The 23,416-nt window shown below is 39.4% G+C and overlaps 1 protein-coding gene across 2 annotated transcripts in view; it reads right to left on the reverse strand.

Annotated features, from left to right (window-relative positions):
- npas3 (neuronal PAS domain protein 3) overlaps window positions 1-23,416 on the reverse strand; it is a 129,786-nt gene that overhangs the window by 70,761 nt on the left and 35,609 nt on the right. For both annotated transcript variants that reach the window (XM_077539117.1, XM_077539118.1), the window contains exons 2-3: window positions 21,724-21,825; window positions 9,665-9,909 (exon numbers count right to left, since the gene is read on the reverse strand). In XM_077539117.1, coding sequence (XP_077395243.1) covers window positions 9,665-9,909; window positions 21,724-21,825 — 347 coding nt within the window. The remainder of the gene's footprint in view (window positions 1-9,664; window positions 9,910-21,723; window positions 21,826-23,416) is intronic.

The following is a 23,416-nucleotide window of genomic DNA, read 5'->3' on the forward strand; positions in this document are numbered from 1 at the left end:
TGTTGAGCACAGATTTTCTGTATGTTTGTTGTTATGAAATGCCACATGATCGCGCGCGCGGTCCCGCGAGACACGTTGGGAAGTGGGCGGCGACGGAGCTGCCGGACCGCAGCTGTGCGGAGCCGGTGTGGATTGACAAAAAAATTGACCCGTCCGGAGCACGCAGTCAAGACGCACCGCACCGCAACCGCACCGCAACCGCATCCGGTGAAAACCCGGGGTAAGAGTCGAACCTTTGGCAACATGAAACAAAGTGACAGAAAAAAAAACGGGAAAAAAAAAAAGAATCTAAATTTGAGGAACAGGAATCACCGAGACAGAAAACTAACCAAATCTTTGGCCACAAGAAATTAAAGTTATGGAAAAAGAATCAAAACTTTGAGAAGAAGGAATTGAAGAGCTGTAAGAGTCAAAACTGGCAACAAGAATCAAAACGACAGAAAAAGAATAAGTTCAGGAAGAAGGGCTCCAAAAAAGAATCAATCCAAAAAGAATCAAAACTTTAGAAGAAAGAAACAAAGCGAAGCGACCCAAAAAACAAATAAATAAATAAAAACAATTGAAAAGAAGGAATTGGAGTGTCGTAAGAGTCAAAGGTTTGGCAACAAGAATCAAAGTTACAGAAAAAGAATCAAAACTTTGAGAAGAAGGAAATAAAGTGCCATAAAATAATACAAAAAGAATCAAAACTTTAGGAGCAAGAATCAAAAGAATCAAGAATCAAAAATAAATAAAAATTGAGAAGGAATTGAATTGCCGTAAGAGTCAAAACAGAAAAAGACTGAAAAGTTGAGGAAAAAGGACTCCAACCTCCAGAAAAGAATCAATCCAACTCCGGGAAGAAGGAATCAAAAGATTGAGACAAGTTTGCAAAGTTATTCCGTCTAACGGACTGCCGAGTGTCGCCCAGTCAACAGCAGCTTAAGCCAATCAAAACATTGTGAGATCACCAAATTCCATTTGTTGGCCGCGCCCTCCGCCTAAAAAGATTAGCCGTAGAGGGCGTTAGCGGACAGCTAACCGGGTTAGCAGGGACGTACGGCGGAACGGACGCCCTTCACGAGGATGTCGGCAACGTTGCCGCTAACAACCTAGCGTCTTGCATGCACCGGTGTCCTATTTATGCTACGACTGCGGCGTTGTTGCCGGCTGTTGCTAGCTAGCATGCGCAGTCACCAACACAAAAGTCAGATTTTGGATTTTTGCCAGCCAATTGGGAGCATTTTTGCTTGGAAATGGTGAAACCTTTTCTCAGATTGACAAAATGGGGACAAAAAGTCCTCAATCATCATTTAAAAAAAAATAAAAAATCTAAAGTCATAAATTAAGGTCAAAGTTCAACGAGGTTAAGAAGTCCCTTTTTCAGAGCTTGTTGTGGAGGCGCACCAAACTTTGGCCTCAAATCTCAACTTTTCCCATTGAAATGAATGGAAATGCTTTTCATCCATAACGGCCTCCCCAAATTAAGTCTTTTTTTTTTAAATTAATAAAAATAAAAGTTCTTCATAATATTGTACATGAAATAGAATGTCAAGGTTTTTTTTATGCCACAATAAAAACTAAAAGGACATTGGTGCTGCTCCTTCTGGTGTGCACACCTGAGCCACCAGGGGGCAGTAGGATGATGCCACGGCATTCATCATTCTTTGCAGAGGATAAGGAATATATGTCAGTGAGATTTGTTATACACTAAAAAAATGGGGAGTGATATTGTTTTTGAGTTTTATCACTCAGGAAGTCAATTTTACAAGGAGAGTTTCATCAGAATTTCTGAGTGGAAAAAAAACACAAAAACGTTAGTTCATTGTGGGGGGGAAAAAAAGTGCATTTGTGATGAATGTACTTTTGAAAAAGGACGAGCGTTGAGAAGCGGCTATTTCAAAGTGCGAATTAAGCGTCTCTCGACGAGACAAAGCGGCGTCACTCTGGAAAAGCGGCCACACGCGCAACCCACCTAATTGTGCCCGACGTCTTTCACAAACAATGGCGTGCGTCTATTCTTCATCTTCGCAAACGACGCCACCCGCCGGGCTTTTGTGCGTCTGCCGGCAAAATAAAGGTTGTGGTAATTGTTTCCATGGCGATTCTGTTTTCCTCTTCTGGTTGCGACCAGGCGGGAAAAACACGGACTAAAAAAGAAGACGCTGGAAGCAATTTCCTGGCGTCAACGTAAGTTACGACCGTCGTCAGCCACTTTTCCAATCAGCACTTACAAACACACGGCCAAATTCCGTCCCAGTTATTTAGCGAGCAGCTAAAAAAAGGTTGAAAATGTTTGGCCTGCCAACAGGAGAAAGGTGTTGTTGGCGGAGTGATATCAGAGCAACCTGCAGGAAACTCAAGCATGCTACTTCCTCAAAAAGCACTTCCAAATATGGGCGGGCAAGCGTGCCGCCGACATGGCTGAAAAAGCAAGCGCAGTGTGAAAAGGACATTCCACTTGAAAAATCATCCAAATTGGATCAAAAGGGGATTGATCCAACGTTTTAGTTGATTTTTGGGATTGGTAAAAACAAAACAGATATTTTTTTTCTCATGTGTGTAAAATAATCCCAAACGTTTTGCACAAAACAACATTTTTGGGCTTTTTTTGTGGGTTATTTGTTTTGACCCAACTTTTTGGGGTAATTTAAACATCCACAAAGTTGTTTTGGTCCCTTTTTGACCCATATTGAGGGTTTTTTTTTGTTTGTTTTTCTTATTCCATTTTTTTTTAGTGTGTAGCAAATTAAGAAATAAAAAATGTTTTATTTTGTAAAAAAAAAAAAAAAAAAAAAAATCTGGTTTTGCAATTGTTATTTAGGGTTTTTTGATTTTTTTTTTATTAATCATTTTGTTTGTGTGTGTTGCAAATTAATAAATATTTTTTGTACAAAACAACCCAAATATTTAGGATTTTGTAAAGAAAAAAAACACATTTGTTTTTGTTGTTTTGTGGGTTTTTCATTTTGACCAACCCGACTCTTTTGGGTTAAATGGAGAATAACTGAAAAAGGTTGCTGTCTGTTGTTGACCCAGCTGGGTCAAAGAATCACCCGTTGGGGGCAGCATGGCTCAGTGGCAGAGTGGTGGTCTCCCAAACCAGAAGTTGTGGGTTTGATCCCATGCCATTATTGTTTTTTAAATTTAGTTAGTTTTAATTAGTATTTAGGGTGGTTCTGTTAGTTTTTATTAGTTTTAGTTATTGAATAAATGCTTAGTTTTAGTTTACTTTTAGTTAGTTTCACTATTAGCTTTAGTTTTTTTGTTTTTGTCTTTTGTTTTTTAAATGTGTCTTACTTGTGCACAATATTTAAAAAACAGCATGGGAGCGACATCATCTTTTGGTGCTTTTCTATTGGCTGCTGCTTGATGACGTCACTTCAGTGTGACACACTTTCAAACGTCCGCATTCCAGCGGTTAAAATCAAAATAAATCAACTTCAAATTCAATTAATTACCAAAGACGACAGCCAAGGACATTTTTTGCTATAATTATAGTTTTGTAAACATCAAATGTAATTTTTTGAATTTTAGTTATAGTTTTTTCAATAGTTTTAGTGAAGTTAAAAAAAAAAAGCCTTAAAAGTGTAATACAAATCAAGTATCGTTTACCTGAAAGCGAGCCAATATTTGGCCTTGTTTGAGTTTTGCCTTGTTTGTGGTCTATTCATTTTGACAACCAAAAATGGAAAAAATAAAATAAAATAAATCAATTTTGGGGGTTGTTTTGTTTGTTAGTCATTTCACTCAACTTTTTGGTTGAACAAAAAACCCAAAGCCTTTTTTGACCCATTTTTGGGTGATTTTTGCCCCAACAGTTTTTGGGACGTTTGATTGGCTATCATCTGTGACATCACTATGAAAATTTGGAAGGCTCATGGCCAACGCAGTTGCGCAACCCGGCAGGTTGGACGGCGGACGTAAGATGACAACAAGCTGAGGCGAGCGTCACATCACGTTCACGCCACGACGGTAATTGAGTGTCTGCTCTCTTCGCTCTCTTTGTCCTCCTCATCGCTCGCTCGCCATCGTTTAGTCGGGATGAAACGCAGCTTGACTTTGTGGAAAGCTCATGTCACACGCACGCACACACACACGCTCACACAGCACCATTGCTGACAATATCAACAAATCCAAGAATAATGACTTGTGATAACGAAAAACAAACACGCACACACATGGCAAATTGTTTACAATCTCACCAAATGGAAAGAATGATCAAAATGTGGACACACGCACACACACTCATCCAGCATAAATACATCGGAGACAATCTCATCAGATAGGAAAATAATAAATACATCAGAAATAAATCATAATAAATAAATTGTACACAATCTCAATATATGAAAATAACAAAAATAAATACATAAATCGTAATAAATTGTAGACAATCTCATCAGATTTTAAAATTAAAAATTAAATAAATCGTAAATAAGTCATAATAAATAAATAAATAAATTGTAGGGAATCTTATCAGATATAAAATAACCAAAATAAGTGCCGACATTAACACGCATGCACATGAAAGATAAATGTGACTAAAAGTCAAAATCTTCTTTTCGAATCGGCAAAATATGATCGAGTGTGCATGAACACAAGTCAGCTTTCCATCCAATTGTTTGGAATTTTTTTCAGCGAATTTACTGAAAATGCACAAAACTGACATGCGACTTGTGCCCGTTTCCATCTGTTCCCTTCTTTTGCAAATATTAAGAGGGGACTCCACCACTGTAGGTGGCGCTATACACCATACAGATGTGATCCAACAGTCATTTAAAAGAAAAAGAAGGCCAGGAAGTAACTGTGCCGTACGGTGACGTTGGATGAATTTGCCTTTGTAATTCTTGATCAACATGTAGCATTTCTTTTCTCTTTTCCATTGAAAATTGCATTAATATTCGTTCTTTAATTCATTCCAAAAAGATTTCTGTTTCGTCGTCACCCCCACAAACATATCTGACTTTATCGTCCGACCAAGGTTGTTTTAGTGAACTAAAACTAAGGAAAAAAAACTAAAATTAAAAAAACAGTTTCTTTAACGGACATTTTATGTTGACAAAACTAACTATAATGACAGAAAAATTGTGCTTTGTTTTAATTTTTGGCAATTAATTGAATGCATGTGCCTTTGGGGATGACTTGAAATGTGATTTGAAGTACATTTATTTTGATATGAACTGGAATAAGGACGTTTGAAAGTGTGTCACACAAAAGTGACGTCATCTAGCAGCAGCTAATAGAAAAGCACCAAACGATGACGTTGCTTTCATCGTGGTTTTGAAATATTACGCACAAGTAGTACACATCTTTTTAAAACTAAAACTAATACTGAATCTAACTCAAACTAAACTAAAACTAAGCATTTATTAAAGAACTAAAACTAATAAAAGTGAGCAGAGCCACCCTGAAACGAATTAAAACTAACTCCATTTAAAAAACAAAATGAAATCAAAACTCATTAAGATGAAAAATTGTGACATCATATCGAGTCAAAATGTGCGGCGTGTATTCGATCTTGTCAGCGGTTATTTGCAAAACTTGTTTCCATAGCAAAAATGTGCATTTTCCTTTTTTCAAAATCCACACCGCTCCATGCATAAAAACTTTATTTTACGAATTTTGGATCCGTTTTCAAATGTCTAATATTTCCCTTCGGTTTTATTTTCACATTTGTTGAAAATTCAACAAAAATGTGTCGGATGGAAACCCAAATCCTGACATGAATGAGACGTGTGTGTGCGTGTGTTGAAGTGTGTCCTTTTAGCGCCTGCCGCATTGCGCATGCATAATGAATGAGCAGCAGGTGTCGGAGTGGGTCACACGCAAACGCAACAGATAGTCCAAAACACACACACACACACACACACATACGCGCACACACGCGTTCCTCCACATTGCTCTCAATTCGGCCGTAAAACACGGCGAGCGGCCGTCATTCGCGCACGCGCACGCACACGCGTGTCAGGAAGCTGCAAAGGTCATCCTTGTTTGTGCGGCGGGCGCAGCAGATGTGGCGAGCGTGTGCGTGACAGCCAGTCGCAAACACTAAACCGCAGAAGAGCAACTGATGGGTCAATTAACGCAAAAGGGCAAGTGGCAGGGGGAGGCGGGGCCAATGGTGGAAAATAAAAATAGGGCCTCCGCGCTCATCTTAACACTCGTGGATGACAATTTGCGCAAGTTTGGAAATGAGTGCAACCGTTAGCGGTTAGCATAACTGCTAACTGATAGCAGTTGCGCGAGAAGAGCGTGCCGTCAAAAGTCCGATTCATAGTAGGGATGGTCGATCAGTAGCACATTTTTTAGTCTGAGCTAGAATTCAAATCTCAATCCACATCATAATAGGGATGGAATGACATCCAAACATCACGATACAATATTGATGGGGTTTTAGTCAACATATAAAGACATCACAAGTATAAAATACAAGTTGTAGTTAAAAAAGAAAAAAGGAAAAGAAAAAGAAATCGTCAACAGTATCATATTATTATTATTATTATATTATTATTATTATATAATATTATATTATGATGATAAGAAGGTCATGCTATAATAATTATCACGATATTGTGAGGAGGTTGGACATATAAAAAAAAAGGTCACAATATTGTAAAAAGTTAGTTCATACTAAAAAAAACTAACAATATTGTGCTTTTGTACATTACAGTCAGCAATTAAAAATATAAATGTTATAGATATTATATATAAAAATATATAAATATAATATATATACATATATATATATATATATACATATATATATTTATATATATATATATATATATATATATATATATATATATATATATATATATATATATATATATATATATATATATATATATACAGTGTTCCCTCGTTTTCCGCTGGGGTTAGGTTCCAAAAAATACCCACAATAAATGAAATCCGCGAAGTAGTTAGCTTTATGTTTTACAATTCTTATAAATGTTTTAAGGCTCTAAAATCCCCGACCGCACAATTTATACACTTTTCTCATTGAGGCATTTATATGTTCTCACATTTCTCTCTTGTTCAAACTTTGACAATGTTCAAACCTTCATAAATTTTATAAAATGGGTATATTACTGTAAAAAAATATGCAAAATTGCACTTAAAAAAAAATCCGCGATACAGCGAGACCGCGAAAAGTGAACCGCGTTATAGCGAGGGAAGACTGTATATATATATATATATATATATATATATATATATATATATATATATATATATATATATATATATATATATATATATATTAGGGGTGTGAATTGCCTAGTACCTGACGATTCGATTCATATCACGATTCACAGGTCACGATTCGATTCGATACCGATTAATCCCGATACGAATTTATAAGTCGATTGTTGCGATTTTTTTCATTCAAATTTAGAAAATACTAATCAGTAAGCTTGTAGAGTGTAAGATTTATATGAAAATGTATTATTTATTTATCTGAAATTTCAGTCTTATAGAGGTTGTAATCTGTTTCATGTTTGAACAGCATTAAAATAAAATATTAAGGCTTAATGTTCCGTTCATATAACATTCTTCCATGCTCAAGGTGTGAATCCTAAAAAAAAAAGAAAAAAAAAAAATCGATTCTGCCGATTATTGAATCGATTCGAGAATCGCGCGATGTAGTATCGCGATATATCGCCGAATCGTTTTTTTTTAACACCCCATATATATATATATATATATTTATAGAGAGAGAGAGAGAAGAGAGAGAGAGAGAGAGAGAGGCATTTATTTGTAATGTAAGCACATATCACTTGACTCGATTTACAAGCAAATTGTGTTTCCCTTCATCTTCACCTTCATTAGCGTAGATTTGAAACATTGAAGGGCCAAAACATGCCTTGTGAAAATTAAACTGCACTAAAAAACTAGCCACTAAAACTGCACAAATGGAAATCAACTCGACTTTTTGAACAGATGTGCTGCTTTTCATGACGACAATGATATATTGTTTGAGTTTTCATATCACGACATCACGATGTTGCCAGTATCGTTACATCCCTGCATTATAATTGCCCACAATGACTACTTTTGACGTATAAAATTTCCAAAATAAAAATGACAGATAATTTAACAAATGACCAACAGCAAATTTCCTTCAAATTGTATGAAATCAAATGTCAATTTTCTATGAGAGTTATTCCATTTGTTGACATAAGACCTATTTTGTCTCAAAAATGAATTTCAAACAATAAGTCATGATAACAAAAGAAAAATAATCCAGTGGGCAGAAAAAATATGTGCTTGTAAAACTTTTTATACGGAGCTGCCAATGTGGAGGAAACATTTTTGGTTGGTGAGTACGTTCGAACGTACTCGCAAATACGTTCAAACGCGCTTGCAAATACATTCGAACGTATTTGTAGACTAAATGCTACAAGGTTAGCTTAGTTTCCCATAATGCCACGGGGTATTATTTGCGCATGCGTGAGTAAAAACAAACCTCCATTTTTTTAGGCATTGGGGCCACATTACCAATTTGTTCAAAAATTAAAGAGAAAAAAAAAACATGGTTTATTCATAACGTTTAGGATTTATGATGTCTGCAATGCATGATTTAGGTTAATAATTTTTCGCCCTGTAATGCAACGTAGTTTTCGTATTTTTTTTTTTAAACTAGTGTAATGAGTGTAAGATAAAAGTTCACTAAGTATTGCGCGCTAAAGTAAGTTAATTAAACGCATTTACTTCCTGCTGTTTCTGGGACTGCCACTTTCTATGCTGCCCCCTACAGGCACCAAGTGGAACGCGCAAGTACGTTTGTGCCACAAACCCGAATGGCGGCGGGGCGGGCAGAGTGGCTCCTCGTGTGACGCTGGGGAAAAACTAGTCGCACGCGCACGCACTCACGCACACGCACAGGTGTTTGTGTTGGTTTGATGAAAATGCATGCGGCTCTTCAAAGCGCCGACAACAATGACGCCATCTGCTGCGGCGAGGTCGCCGTATGCGCCGCCGTCTTCCTTTGGAGACGCGCGTGTGACGCACACACGGGCTGCTGCCGCGCTTGTCCATTTCAAAAGGTAAAAGTGCGCTTAACTTGTCGCTCGGCCGCTTCAGCACAAATTCATCAAAGTGGCGTCGCGGGAAAACACGCATTGTTAGCACGCAAGCTAACAGCCCGCCTGTCCAATTGTCCATCCGTCCGACTTGCTCAGCTCAAAGTTTGTCTTGGCTCGGACTTCCGACATGACTTGACTTGCCGGTTGACAAAAGTGTATTTGCAAGTGAACAACTCCTTCCATGACCAAGCTCGTAACTCAATTTACTCGGATAACAAATCCATTTTCCCAATTAAAATAATAATAAAAAATAATAATAAAAAGCTAAGGGCTGACAAATCTAGCATTGGTTGGTTTGGAAGTTTTGTGCTGAGCAAATGAGCATCGGCGTTGATATTTAAACACATAGACGTGACATATATTCTTTATCCTCCACGAAAAACAACTCATTACTAAGGAGATGAGCAATACTGCCTCTGGTGGACACCAGAAGGAACGGCGCAATGTGCATGAAATTGAAACCAAGAAATCGTGCAAAATCTCTTCAGTTGTTTCCATTCTCATTTCGATGATGATTTGAATGACTTTGTTTGCATAAATGACAGCATGATGGAAATTTGTGTCTGTTTTTTTTGGGGGGGGGAATGTGCGTTTCGTACCTTTGACGGAGGTGTTGGGGGGCGGGGCGTCGACGCGCAGGTTCCAGGGGGGGTCTCCCTGGTTGGCAAAGTCCCTCATCTTCAGGTAGCTGATGGTGAGTCGGATGATGGAGGCCTTGTCCAGCTGGCTGGTGATGGCGCCCGGCAGCGGCAGCATCTTGGCCAGCTCGTAGAACTCAAAGTTCTCCTTCCCGCGACGAGAGCGCGCCGCGTCGCGGGACTTCTCCTTGCGCAGCGCCTGCAGCCTGACGAGCGACAAACAAACGCACGCCGTCAGCCGGCGCCGCAATGCTAACATCACATTCCAGTGCTATACAGTCAATTAACTCGTTCGCTCGCCGCCATTTTGCGTGAAGCAACCCCCTTCGCTCCCGACTGTTTGACTGGATTTGGACTGATTTTTCTCTTCTTTCATCAGGAAAAAACAAAAACATATATTTCTATCTGTTTCCGTTTTGCAGCAATTAGCATGAGAATATCGCGAAGTTTCAGCAATATTCACATTCCTGGTGAAAACACTGGTAACAAGGGCTTGTTGCAACATGGCCCGGGTTGATCTCTTATACTCGGCTGCCACCTGCCAACAACTACCATTGCTTCAACCGTTCTCTACACGAGAGAGGCTGCATCAAAGCCTTCTGGATGCTCTAGCATTAAAAAAAAAAAAAACAGAACCGTATAAATATGTATTTGGGACACTTAAAACATTTTAAATAGAGCAAATTAGTTACCAGTAATTATTTAAAAAAAATGTTTTTTAATTTATTAAATTAATAATTATTCATTAATTATTATTATCGAATTAATTAACAATTATTCTATATATATTATATAATTATATTATTTACATTATGTTATATATTATATTATATATTATATATTATACATTATAATATATTATATTCTAATATATTATATTAATAATTTATTACTTTAAATTTTTTACATTTTGAATTAATTTTTTGTAACCTTTTTATTTTTCTAACATTTTTTTAAAAACATTGTTTTGTTTTTGCTTTTGTCAAGTTTTGCAGTTGCCTTTCGGGAATGCATCCGAGTGTTTACAAATGAAGCATATCAACTGATGGCACTTGAACACAACGCTTTTTTGTTTATTGTTTTTGTCCCCAACCCGCACCCCCATTGTGTCCTTGAACATTTTTTTTTTTACTTTAATTTATTAAATTAATAATTAGGCATTCATTATTATTAATTAATTAATTAATAATATTAATTAATTCTTAAAATATATAATATAATATAATATAATATAATATAATATAGTATAATATAATATAATATAATATAATATAATATAATAATAATCAATTCATAATCATTTTAATTTTTAAAATTTTTAATTAATGAATTAATTTGTTTCTGGAACATTTTTATTTTTCTAATTTTTTTTAAACATTTTTTTTGTTTTTGGTTTTGTCAAGTTTTTCAGTTGTCTTTCGGGAATCCATCCGAGTGTTTGCAAATGAAGCATATCAACTGATGGCACTTGAACACAATATGTTTCTTTTTCTTTTTTGTCCTTGAACGTGACACCAAACTTCCCACGCTTTTCCACGCTGCCTTGAACGTGATCGTCCGACGGGGGCGGGATTTACACGCTTTGAGTGGCACGTGGACGGTAAATCTGCCCGGCGACCGGGCCCTGCTGTCACATGACGCACGGACGTTTGACCTCCAATTGACCTGCGCGTTAAACCTTGATCTGACGAGTCGACCTTCCCGGCGCTCGCTCGCTCGCTGCCTGCACACGCGCCAAAAACACACATCTTACTTCCTGGCTGACAAGTGCGACCGACGCAGCTCGATGAACTTTACGACCACGACACACGCACACGCACGCACGCACACACTGTGTCAAGCTCTTTAAAACGCCATCAAGTCACCAGGCCCAACTTTACGACGTACTTTCAGCTCCTTTTTAATACACATACTTGCGCAGACACGCATGTACACGCAGAGACCCCGCCCCCCCACCACACACACACACACACACAAATGTACACCCACACATTGATACACGCACATTCTCAAATCCACGCACACATTACACACTTGTTGTCAGATGCATACATGCACAGGTTATGACAAATACATGTAGCGTACACATCGTCGAATCATGTGAGCATTTGTTACTTAATTAAATGTTTATGAAATGATGGAGGATGGAGACAAATTCATTCTTAAATTTCAACTTTACTCATCACTAGGGATGGAACAATATCCAAACTAGGGCTGCACGATATTGAAAAAACATGCGCTATGCGATATAGTTGTTGAATATCACGATATTAATATGATTGCGATATTTAACATCGACCGAAAGAAATAACATTTTTATTGTCAAATGAAAGAGTAACAATTTTTTTTATGTGGTAAAATAAGCAAGTTCAATGCATTCCTTGTTAATTAATTGTAAACACATCTCGATAATGTTCAACTATTAGATGGTGTTGCACATTTAAGTTTGTGCCTGATTGGTCAATTTCAGTTAAAAGCAAAAAATTCCACGTGAAAATTATTGCATGTCTTTGCAATATGCATATTGCATGGGCCAATATCGCGATATTGATATTTTTCAATATATTGCCAAGCCCTAATCCAAACGTGGAAAGCCGAATCATTATTTTTTCTTAACACATGGAGGAGAGCGCTATAGAAACCACCAAACCACACGCTCATCACACACATTGAGCCGAAGAGTGTGAGCCATGTTGTTTGTGTTTGTGTTTGTACAAGAGCAGCGAGAAGCAGAAGCAAAGAGCTACTTTGGCACAATATCACTCGCACTCACGCGCACCTGCGCACGCACGCGCGGCGTGCGGTGTAATCCCTCTCCAGGCCTCCGAGCTCGACAGCACTAATTAGTTTGGCAACAGTGGGAACAACACACCTTTGGCCTCTGACGCGCGTGCGCGCAGCGCAAAGGCGGCAAAACCCGGCGAAATCCCGCAGACCAAAGAAAACAACAACATGGAGAGCCACACACCTGCTGGAGCACACCTGCAGCCCCCAACGACCCCCTTCCACGTGCACACGCTCAAATTCATCAGATGAACTCTGACGATGAGAATCGCTTGCTTCAAAAAACATTTTGGGAGTCCACAAATGATGAGTGACCTCTGACATTCTCTTATCACTTAAAGCCATCCTTGAGTGCATGAACTCCTCACAGCTATTATTTGAGCATTGTATCCACTCCACAAGTCCGTCTTGACTGTATGAACTCCTCATATGCAGAAATAATTGACTGAGTGAGTTCCACAAAACTATTGAATGTCTGTATGAACTTCTTCCTTCCTTCATTTGTTTCCCTTTCTTTCTTTTGTCCTTGCTTCCTTCCTTTTTATTTCATCCCTCTCTTCATTTTTTGTTCCTTTCCTGCCTCGCTCGCTTCAGTTCTATCACAGACACGCGTATGAACTCCTCACGGCTTTTATTTGACCATGTATTCAGCCATTATTAGATTGTATTCACTCCACAAGTCCGTCTTGACTGTATGAACTCCACACATGCAGAAATCATTGACTGACTTCCACAAAACTATTGACACGCATATGAACTCCTCGCATCAAATGTGTTGTTTCCGTCTGCTTATTATCTTTGTTTTGCTGGTGCGATTGTTTCGCCAGGGGACACAATCAACAGGTTTGCGTGCGCGTGTTTCCACGCAGACCCAAATCCTGAAGAATTGAGAAGGTCGACGCGGCGCTCGTTCGACGTCTATCCGACGGTGAACCACTTTTGTGGTGTTTTGTCCGCACCGCAACAAAACAAACCAGGAAGGCAAGCAGGCGACCAATCCAAAAAGGAAAGAATCAAGTTGTAGCCCCCCCCACAAGCCGGCACCTCACAGGACAGATGGAACACGCCGTCGTCCTTCACTGACGAGGTCGCAACGCACTAACGAAGTGGACGTCCAATCAGGTGAGCATCTGTGCTCTCCTGGGACTTTCCATGGCGCCCAATCACCCAAACGCGCACGTGTGTTGGTGTGTGTGTGTGCGCGCCCGACAAAGTCATTTAAGGATAATGTCTGGCCTGAAGGTCACTTTAGTTAGCAAAAACTACAACAACAACAAAATCCATCAACAAAATAAAACCAAAAATTAAAAAAACGAAACTATCTGAAATGACATTTTATGTGAACAAAAGTAACTCGAGCTGCAAGTAGCTATAAAGCAGGGGTGTCCAAACTTTTTCATTTGAGGGCCACATACAGAAAATCAGAAGGATGCAAAGGCCACATAATGTTATGAAGAGAAATTGTGTTTAGTCCTAAAAATGGTACAAATAATTTATTTGTGCTTTTGCATATTTAGAAAAATGCTACAGGATATAAAGCAATTTATTTGTAATATGGCAGCAGGGTTATTATAGTTTGGGAATTTTTCCTTTTTGGTTTTAGTTTGTTTTGATTTTTATTTTATTTTAAATTTAGTTAGTTTTAATTAGTTTTCAGGGTGATTCTGTTAGTTTTTTTTAATTAGTTTTAGTCCTTTAATAAATGCTTAGTTTGAGTTTAGTTAGTATTCGTGTTTTTTTTTTGTTTTTTTTAATGTGTGCGCAATTTTTAAAAAACACCATGGATGCAAAGTCATTATTCAGGTTTATATCAAAATAAATCTACTAAAAAAAACACATTTCAAATCATCCCCAAAGGCTCATGCATTAAATGAATTACCAAAGACTAAAACGAAGGACATGTTTGCTATAATTATAGTTAGTTTTAGTTAGTTTTCTTTTTTAAAAAGCATCTTCGTTTTTATTATTTTTTAATTTGAGTTTTTTCATTAGTTTTAGTTAACTAAAATAACCTTTAATAGCACCTGTGTTTTTCGACACCATCCCTTCTTACTTTGACCATCTCCAAACATTTTTGTTTTTATTTTATTTGAACTGAGTCAAATGCCATTTTTAGCATATGTCGCGGGCCACTAAAAAATGGGCGGCGGGCCGCAAATGGCTCCTGGGCCGTAGTTTGGACACCCATGCTATAAAGGGTCCTCGCATCTCGGGCCATGCATTGCAATTTAGCACAATCAACATTTCGGCTTTGAGTTGTTGAGTGCTGACGCATGTTTCGACCATCCATCCATTCCTTCATTTTCTTAATCGCTTAATCCTCATAAGGGTTGCGGGGGTGCTGGAGCCTATCCCAGGGGTGTGGGTGGTAGGGCTGCACAATATTGGAAAAACATGCAATATGCGATATCGTTGCTGAATATAGCGATAGATATTACAATATTTAACATGTACCTAAAGAAATGACATTTTTATGATGAAAGAATTAAATTTTTTTCATGCGGCAAAATAATGAAACTCAATATATTTTTAGTTAATTAATTGTAATTAACTCTCTATAATGTTCAACTATTGGATGGCAGTGCACATTTTCGTGAAGTACACTGTGTGGCAACTATGTTTTGCAATTGGATTATTAGGGTTGGAACACCTGTGGAACTTTTATTTGGCGTGGAAACCAAATAAAAAGAGGGGGTGAGGAGGGGATTTTTTTTTCAGAGAGTGCAGTAGTGAATTGTATCAGTCAGTTCCTCTCCTCTCTCCTCTCGTGTTTTGTCATGTTTAATAAATGTCAAACAGGTAAACCTGACAGTCTGACTGGTCAAACTCTGATAAAAATCCATGTCAAACTTATTGCATGTTTTTATGTCGATATGCATATTACACGGGCCAATATCGCCAAATCTTTTTTTTTTTTTTTTTTCAAACCATAAAAAGTTTTGCTTTCATTTTTCATCTAGAACATGTTGAGAGGAAGCGCAAACAGATTCTGAGAACGTCTGAGCGTAGGAAATCCTCACGTGCAGCCAGAATGAATATGAACAGAATCTGAACTTTTTGTCTTTTGTCCTTGCTTATTTACTTCCTTCCTTTTTATTTCATCCCTCTCTGTTTTTTCCTGGCTAGCTCGCTTCAGTTCTATTCTATCACAGACACGCGTATGAACTCCTCACATGAAATGTGTTGTCTCCATCTGCTTATTCTTTTATGCTTATCTATTATGCTTCGTCAATCGGATCAAATCTGTGGGAGGAGTTTCTTCAAACTGGGACCAAAAATGGGGCAACACTCGTCACAACTTGCCCCAATGTCTGACTGTATGATCTCTGCAGCCGCAACCTAGCAGCTGGCTCGTATGCACCCCTTCGCTCACTCACTCGCTCGCTCGCGCCTATCTGAGGAGGATTGGCTGCTAAATCTTCTCCGTGGGGCAAGCGGAGCAGAACGGCAGGAAATGGAGACGAGCGGGATTATTGGAGAGGGAGAAGCCAGAAGCCACTTGACGTGACGTCCCACAGCTCAATCGGCGAAAGCAAGATGAAGATGATGATGATGATGAAGACGATGGCCATTATAGCGATTGTCAAACAAATATCAGCAAAAGGCAACACGTGTATGCTTTTTTGTTTAATGGGACTTCAAGTGGCATTTTGAAGATTTTGACAATTGTGACACAAGACTCAAAATATTAAGAACGCAGTCAGAAACGTGAGAAAAATTGCCTCCAATTGTAATTTTTTTTTCAAGTGGAAAATTGTGACAAGTTAAATTAGGAACGCAGTCAGAAACGTGTGAAAAAAATCCCTCCAATCATCGTTTTTTTTCAAGTGGTGTTTTGAATATTTTGAAAATTGTGACATGAGTCAAAATATTGGGAACACATGCAGAAACGTGAGAAAAATTATCTCCAATCATTTTTTTTTTCAACTGGTGTTTTGAATATATTGAAAATTGCGACATGAGAGTTAAAATATTAAGAACAGTCAGAAACGTGAGAACATTTCCTTTAAAATCGTCATTTTTTTCCCAGGTGCATTTTGAATAGTTTGAAAATTGTAACGAGAGTCAAAATATTAGGAACACAGTCTGAAAAGTGAGAAAAAAATCCTTCTAATCACAATTTTTTTTCAAGTGGCGTTTTAAATATTTTGAAAATGGTGAAATGAGAATCAAAATAATAGGAACGCAGAGAAATGTGAGAAAAATTCTCTCCAATCGTCTTTTTTTTTTATGTGACCCCCGACCTCCGCCCATCAGCCGAAGACGGCAACCGACGTGGCCTTCATCACGACAACTTGACTTCTCGTTTGGCCGTGAAAACATCCCTCAAAGGCGCACACACGCACACGCACGCATGCATGCATGCACCTCCGTCCAATTAAAACGTCAAAGTGAAGAAATGCGAATCAAAGGCGGCTGCGGCGGAATTCAAAGACACACCGGCTCCTCAGGTGAGCTAGCTTGCAGGAACCAGCGCTAATATGCACGCACACACACGGCTCAGGTGCTTTGAATGTTTTTGAGATGAAATCGATGCGTGTGCGTCACAGCTCACGCTGACTGGAGGCAACAACAACAACAAGAAGTCAGGTTGTTTTATGTTTTTTTTATGTTTGTTTGAAGGAAGCCGGACTAAATGAAGGTGAATTTGCCTGCCATGTTGAAAATTTGCATTTCACTTCTTTAACTGTTTGTGGTGTTACGTCCTTTCCTCCTCCTGGCTTGTGATTGGCTGAAATGTGTTGACTTTTGCAGGTGGGCGTGTCCTCCTTTTGTGGTAGGATGTGTCGGATGTGTTGACGCACACACGAGCGAGATGGCTTTTAACGACTGATTGCTTAACATTTCAATATTAGCGGCTGAACATTGCCGTATACTTACAAAAATTTCTGGGAGGGTTTCTCTCCCTTTCTTATTTTTTTTGGGGGGGGGGGGGGGGAATATGTATTATTTTTAATGACCGAAAAAAAATTACTGCTCAAAAACAATGTGTTCACTTAATTGTTTTGAGTTGTGTGCGCTCCTAAAAAAAAATACAAAAATACAAAAATAAAAAATAAAAACAATTAAGAGAACACTTTGTTCCCTTAACTTTTTTTTGAGCAGTGTATACCAAAAACAACAGAAAAAATACGGTAAAAAACAAACAAAAAAAGAATATTCAGAAAAACTGTTTTTTTTTTTTCTTCAAATAAATACTGGAGGTGGGCGGGGGGTTAGGGGTGAAAAAATTAAAGAAAAATTAATAAAAACTTCAGTAAAACGACTTAAATGTTAATATGTTAATGTGTTGTGTTAATATTAAATAATATATTTTTTATTTATTTACAAATTTAAATATATAAATTATATTAAACATATACATTAAACTTAAACTAATAAACTTTTAGTATTATATGTAAGTATTAAGTTTATATTTTAATAAAATGTTAATATGTATTTTTAATGGCAGATAAAAACGGGAAAAAAATATACTACTGAAAAAAATTGAAGGAACAAAAGTGTTCCTTTAATTGTTTTGAAATGTGACTGCAGATAAATGCCAGTCAGACTTGATAACAAAGGAGTGTTTGAAAAATGCATTCAACAATGATGGAGTCCTTAAAAGGGACCGTATGTATGAACTCCCACTTGCGGCCTTTGTTGACTGTATGAACTCCTCATCACGCCGTTTTCTGACCACAAGAATGCAGAATGATTTGGACGAGGAAATTGATACGATTGTGGGAAACGGAGGCAAACCAAGCTCAAAAACACAAACACATGAAAAAAAAAAAAAAAAAAAAAAAAAAGAGCACAAAGTGGCGCTTACGCTGCCACCTGAAAAAACAAAAACAAAAACGCCGCGGTCGTCTTCCTGAAACAAACTCATCACACGCTCGCTCTGCCCACTTCACAAACAATCAGACAAACGAGCGCTCCGATCGATACTTTGCGCGCCAACACGGAAACACTTCAAACGCTGTTGGGGGTTTGATTTTTTATTTATTTTTTATTTTTTTACACACACGCACACACCGGTGAGAGAATTCAATCCATTATTAACGCACTTGCCGGCAGACAAAGGCGGCGAAATGTAGACAAATACAAAGACAGGAGAAGATGTTGAATCATTGAAGCGCCCCACAACAAAAAACAAAACAAGAAAGAAGGAGAGGGAGAAAAACATATTTTTGGGGGGTTACGGGGGCGGGAAACTGGGAGCAGGAAGTGGCTTCCACGCAGCGCCATCAAAGACAGGAAGTCGGACGCACGTCGGCCTCATGTGACACGCGGCGCACAAAAACACGAGCGTGTAAGTGTGAACAAGTGCGTGCGTGCGCTAAGCCGGTCCTGTAATGAGCTCATAACTGCCGTTGTCTTCTTTTTGCTGCGCCTGGCTCGACACAAATCCTCCTTTCATTTCATGTCGCGCACACACGCACTATGATATTTCAAATCCCTTTTTTTTTTTTCTTCTGTGACAAAAAAGCTCAGCAGGCGAGAAGAGAAGAGAAGGTGGCAGACAATGGAGGCAACATCCGACAATATGTTTACACATTTTGTCGCTTTGTGTTTTGTCACTTGGAACTTGCTAGTGGTCAGTGATGTCAAAACGGTTAGCGGACGATTCGACTTTTTGTTTCACAGTTGAAGACGACGTTGCGTCACTCCATGTACGTGGTGGGGATGTAACAATAAGCTCGATATCGTGATATTGTGATATTAAAACTTCCACAATATTGTCGTCGTCATGTTCACGATATTTAAATGCATCTGTTGAGTTTGACACGGTCAAACAAATCCTGTAAAAAACTAAAGGAAAGAGACGGTGCCAGTTTGATTCCTGACCAGTAAGGGTGTCACGATTTCGATTTTTTATCGAAATCGATCGAAATTACGTCACGATTTCGAGCATCGAAATAGAAGAGAGGACACTCGATTCGATGCCCCCCCCCCCCGCCGGCGTGCCGCAAGCCTTCCGCAAGGATAGACCTATTTTCTATTTTTGCCGGACGCCGCAGCGGTAGGCCTCCGGCAAATGGCAAGCTAGCACAAAACACATCGAGCGGGACAGGAAGACAGAGGCAGTTTCAAAATAAATTTCCGGTTACCTTTCAGAAAAAAACACTCGCCAGCTCCTATTTCGCAAGCTTATCAGCAGAACGTGACGTGGGCGTCGCCGGGCCATGTGCTCATTCACGGTTTAGACACCAGCGAACATGGACGCGTAGAGGTTTAATAAATTGGAGGTGGAAAACCACAAAATAATATATGACACGGCACTTCCTTTTTATAAAGACTGTAATGTATTGTGAGTTTGATGTTCGCGATTGCTTGTTGTGCCCGTCTCGCTTGCCGTACTGAGCGGCAGCCGGACGCGGAAGACAGAAATAAAGAGTGGCGCTCGCCTTGAGCACGCACTGACCCGACTCTCGTTATTAATATACTTTACAAGGACAACCAAAAAAAAGATGCTGCATGGAATCTCATAGCAGAAGAAGCACAGACTTTCTGTATGTTTGTCGTTGTGAAATGCCACATGATCGCGCGCGCGCGGTCCCGCGAGACACGTTGGGAAGTGGGCGGCGACGGAGCTGCCGGACCGCAGCTGTGCGGAGCCGGTGTGGATTGACAAAAAAATGGACCCGTCCGGAGCACGCAGTCAAGACGCACCGCACCGCAACCGCAGTCAGTGAAAACCCGGGGTTAGCTGACTTCTCCTGCAGTCATGATGGCAAGCGCGGACAGACACAGCAATGGTGCTTCAAGCCGCTCCCGCTTCTCTCGTCACCAGTTTGGAAACATTTTGCGTTCCCGGTGAGTTATGTCGACAACGTTCACGTTGTCGATAAAAAGACCACAGTTTGCAAGATATGCTATGTGCGCGTACTGTACTCGGCCACGGGAAACACGACAAACATGACGGGACATTTACGCAGGCATCACAAAGATTTAGATTTATCAAATTCAACTAGAAGTGGGAAAACAACGGTCCAACCAACTATTTCATCCTCATTTACAGTGAAACTTCCACACACTTCAGCTCGCGCGAAACGCCAGATCCATAGGTCTATTTATAGCAGCAGACCTGCAGCCTTGGAAAACGCTGGATTCAAACATTTAATTAGTGTACTTGAACCACGCTACAGTATGCCCAGCAACTGTAAATGTTGGGATATAGTTTGTTCAGGCTGTATTTGTTCCATGACTTTGGATACAATATATTTTTTGTTGTTGTTGCACATTATTTTAAGAGGAACGCACAGCACACTGTTGTAACCAAAAACAGTCAATAGATGGCAGGCACCCACTGTGACTTTTTGTTTTTGTTTTTTTATTTTTTATTTTACACTTCAGTAAGAACAAGACGGTTAACTTTATATTGTAAATAAATTCTTTGAATTTGATCATTCCTGCCTAATGTCAATTATCATATATTACATAAATTTACACAAAAATAATATGGAAATTGCATCACCTATATGTAGCCGATCTTTTGAAATAAGATTTACTGTACAATGAATAGAACCAATGATCATAGACTAGCCTTAGCCTACAGAAGCATATGCCTCTGTGTTATAAAGTGGGGGAGCGGAGAAAAAAAAAATAAAAATCGAAAAAAAAATCGAATCGTGACCCCAAAATCGAAATTTAAATCGAATCGTGGAGTTGGCGAATCGTGACACCCCTACTGACCAGTGTCCAAACAACTCCAAACCCAGATTTAAAAAAAACAAAAAAAAAACATGAACAGGTTGTGTCAGAAAATTGATCCATGAGTCGCAGCAACGAGCCCTGATGGGACACGCCCAAAGTCTTGCAAAACAACTCAACTCAACTGCTAAGCTAATGCTAGCATTTGAAAAAAACACCACCAACAGACAAGGAAACTGTGCCTTAAAGCTACTAAACGTAGAATATTCAATTTGGAATCGCTCCTGCCACCTGCTGACAAAAAAATGAAACTGCAGATAGCCTTCTTCACATACACACCACCCGCGCACATGACGTCACATCCCCAGACAGGGGAAACTCCAACCCCAATCCTGTCTGAAAACTAGTAACTACTGTTCATCTACCAATTAAAAGACATTTTAGTCATAAATCTATATAGCCAAATAAAAAGGCTACTGTAAAGATATTTTTTGGGGAAAAAAGTTCCATATTGCAGCTTGAAATGCTGCAATGTCCACACACACAAACATTAGCAATAGCATCATTACGACTATTATTATAGTGTGAGAGGCAGTTACCATGGCGACGAGGTATGCTGCTGTCCTCCAGCCAGGTGAAGGGTCTTCGGCCGGGCGGCCGAACAGCTGCCCGCATTGGCCGGACGCTCCCAGTAGGGGTCACTGTGGGACACAGGCAAAAACATCATTTAGAAGAAGAAGAAGAGGAAGAAGACGATGATGAAGCCTTTACACTGATTTATATACATGACTAGATAGCCGATAGGCCAAGACTTTTGGGGTCACGAGGCCGCCATATTGCTCCTCCCAACAAACATTTCTTGCCATACAATATGATACATTAACAGTATCCAAATTGGAGAACATTTGAGACAGTACAGTACTTAGACCGCCGACATGTCTCTGTGCATGTACAGTACATGTGACATGTTTATTAGGATGTTGAGATGAGTCAGTGGTTTGCTGATTTACTGCGGATTTTTTGAGCTGTCACCAGACTGACTTTACAGCTACACGCACACGCGTGTGCACACGCGCTGTTGTCATTTGACGACAACGTCGATGCAAGAAACCTGCAAACACAAACCAATGCAAACATCCAGTCAGGTGCTACTGATGACGTCACCGTCAAGTTGCATGCAGCATACAGAAGTCAAATTATGTCACGTGATGTGATGATGTCATGTTAAGTCTTGTGAAGTCATGTGACATCTTAGTGAAATCATAACATCAGACTGAAGTCACATGATCGCTTAATGTCACGTGATGGCATCAAGTCAAATGATGCCATAAAGTCACAAAGTTATGCCTTAATGAAATGGAAAATTCTTATGAGACACGTCATGACGTCTTTTTGAAGTTGGGTGATGTCACAATGGTGAGTGATGATGTCATAATGATGTCACAGTGACAACGACGGCAATAATCCAAGTTTTTGACAATGTTAAAAAATAAAAGTCTTTCTTTGAGATCACTTTCTACATGGGAGGGAGGGCGAAGGGTGAGTAAGGAAGGGAGAGTAAATGGCGGATTCGGGGGGGTCGCAGGGTGGACAGGCGGGGGGTCGTCTGAAGAAGTGTTTAAAGCGCCGGCAGTGTGTTTGATGTTAGCGGCGTCCCGCCCAGCGCCTCGAGAGCAGCGTGAGAGCGAGCGTGTCGGCTGCCAGATCGAGTCAATCAAACGCTCCTCATGTCTGCGCCAAAGGTTAGTGAGGAAGAGGAGCAAGAGGAAGAAGAACAAAAAAAAAGAAAAGTCCACATATTCCTCCTGGCTAGCTCGCCAAAATGTAACGGCGGGCTTATCTCGGACACACTTTTCGCTGGCAAAATGCCACAAGGAGAAGAAGAATGTGAGCGAGAGGGAGGCCGAGTACATGCTAGCTTCATACCGGAAGTCAGCCAACGTCCACATACGTCCCTTCTCGACGCCAATCCATTTGCCATGCCAACGAGGACAAACGCTGCAGAAAACGGAAAAAATTGCCGTCTCCTCTTACTTTCCAATCGTCACACTTGAGTGTCGCCGCCAGTGGAAGATTCATTCTCGTTATCATAATCATAATGTTGAGTGAAAATATTTCAAGTTTGTAGATGATCATTTCATTAGTGTTGTTCCAATACCGATACTGGTATCGGCAGAGGTGCCGATACTGCATTAAAACAGTGGTATCGGTATCGGTGAGTACTAACAAGTAACATGCCGATACCATTATTTCCAACGCTAATATAGGACTTTGAATGCAGCATCTTGTGTC

The sequence above is a fragment of the Festucalex cinctus genome, chromosome 12, assembly GCF_051991245.1.
Source record: "Festucalex cinctus isolate MCC-2025b chromosome 12, RoL_Fcin_1.0, whole genome shotgun sequence".
Classification (NCBI taxonomy): Eukaryota; Metazoa; Chordata; class Actinopteri; order Syngnathiformes; family Syngnathidae; genus Festucalex; species Festucalex cinctus.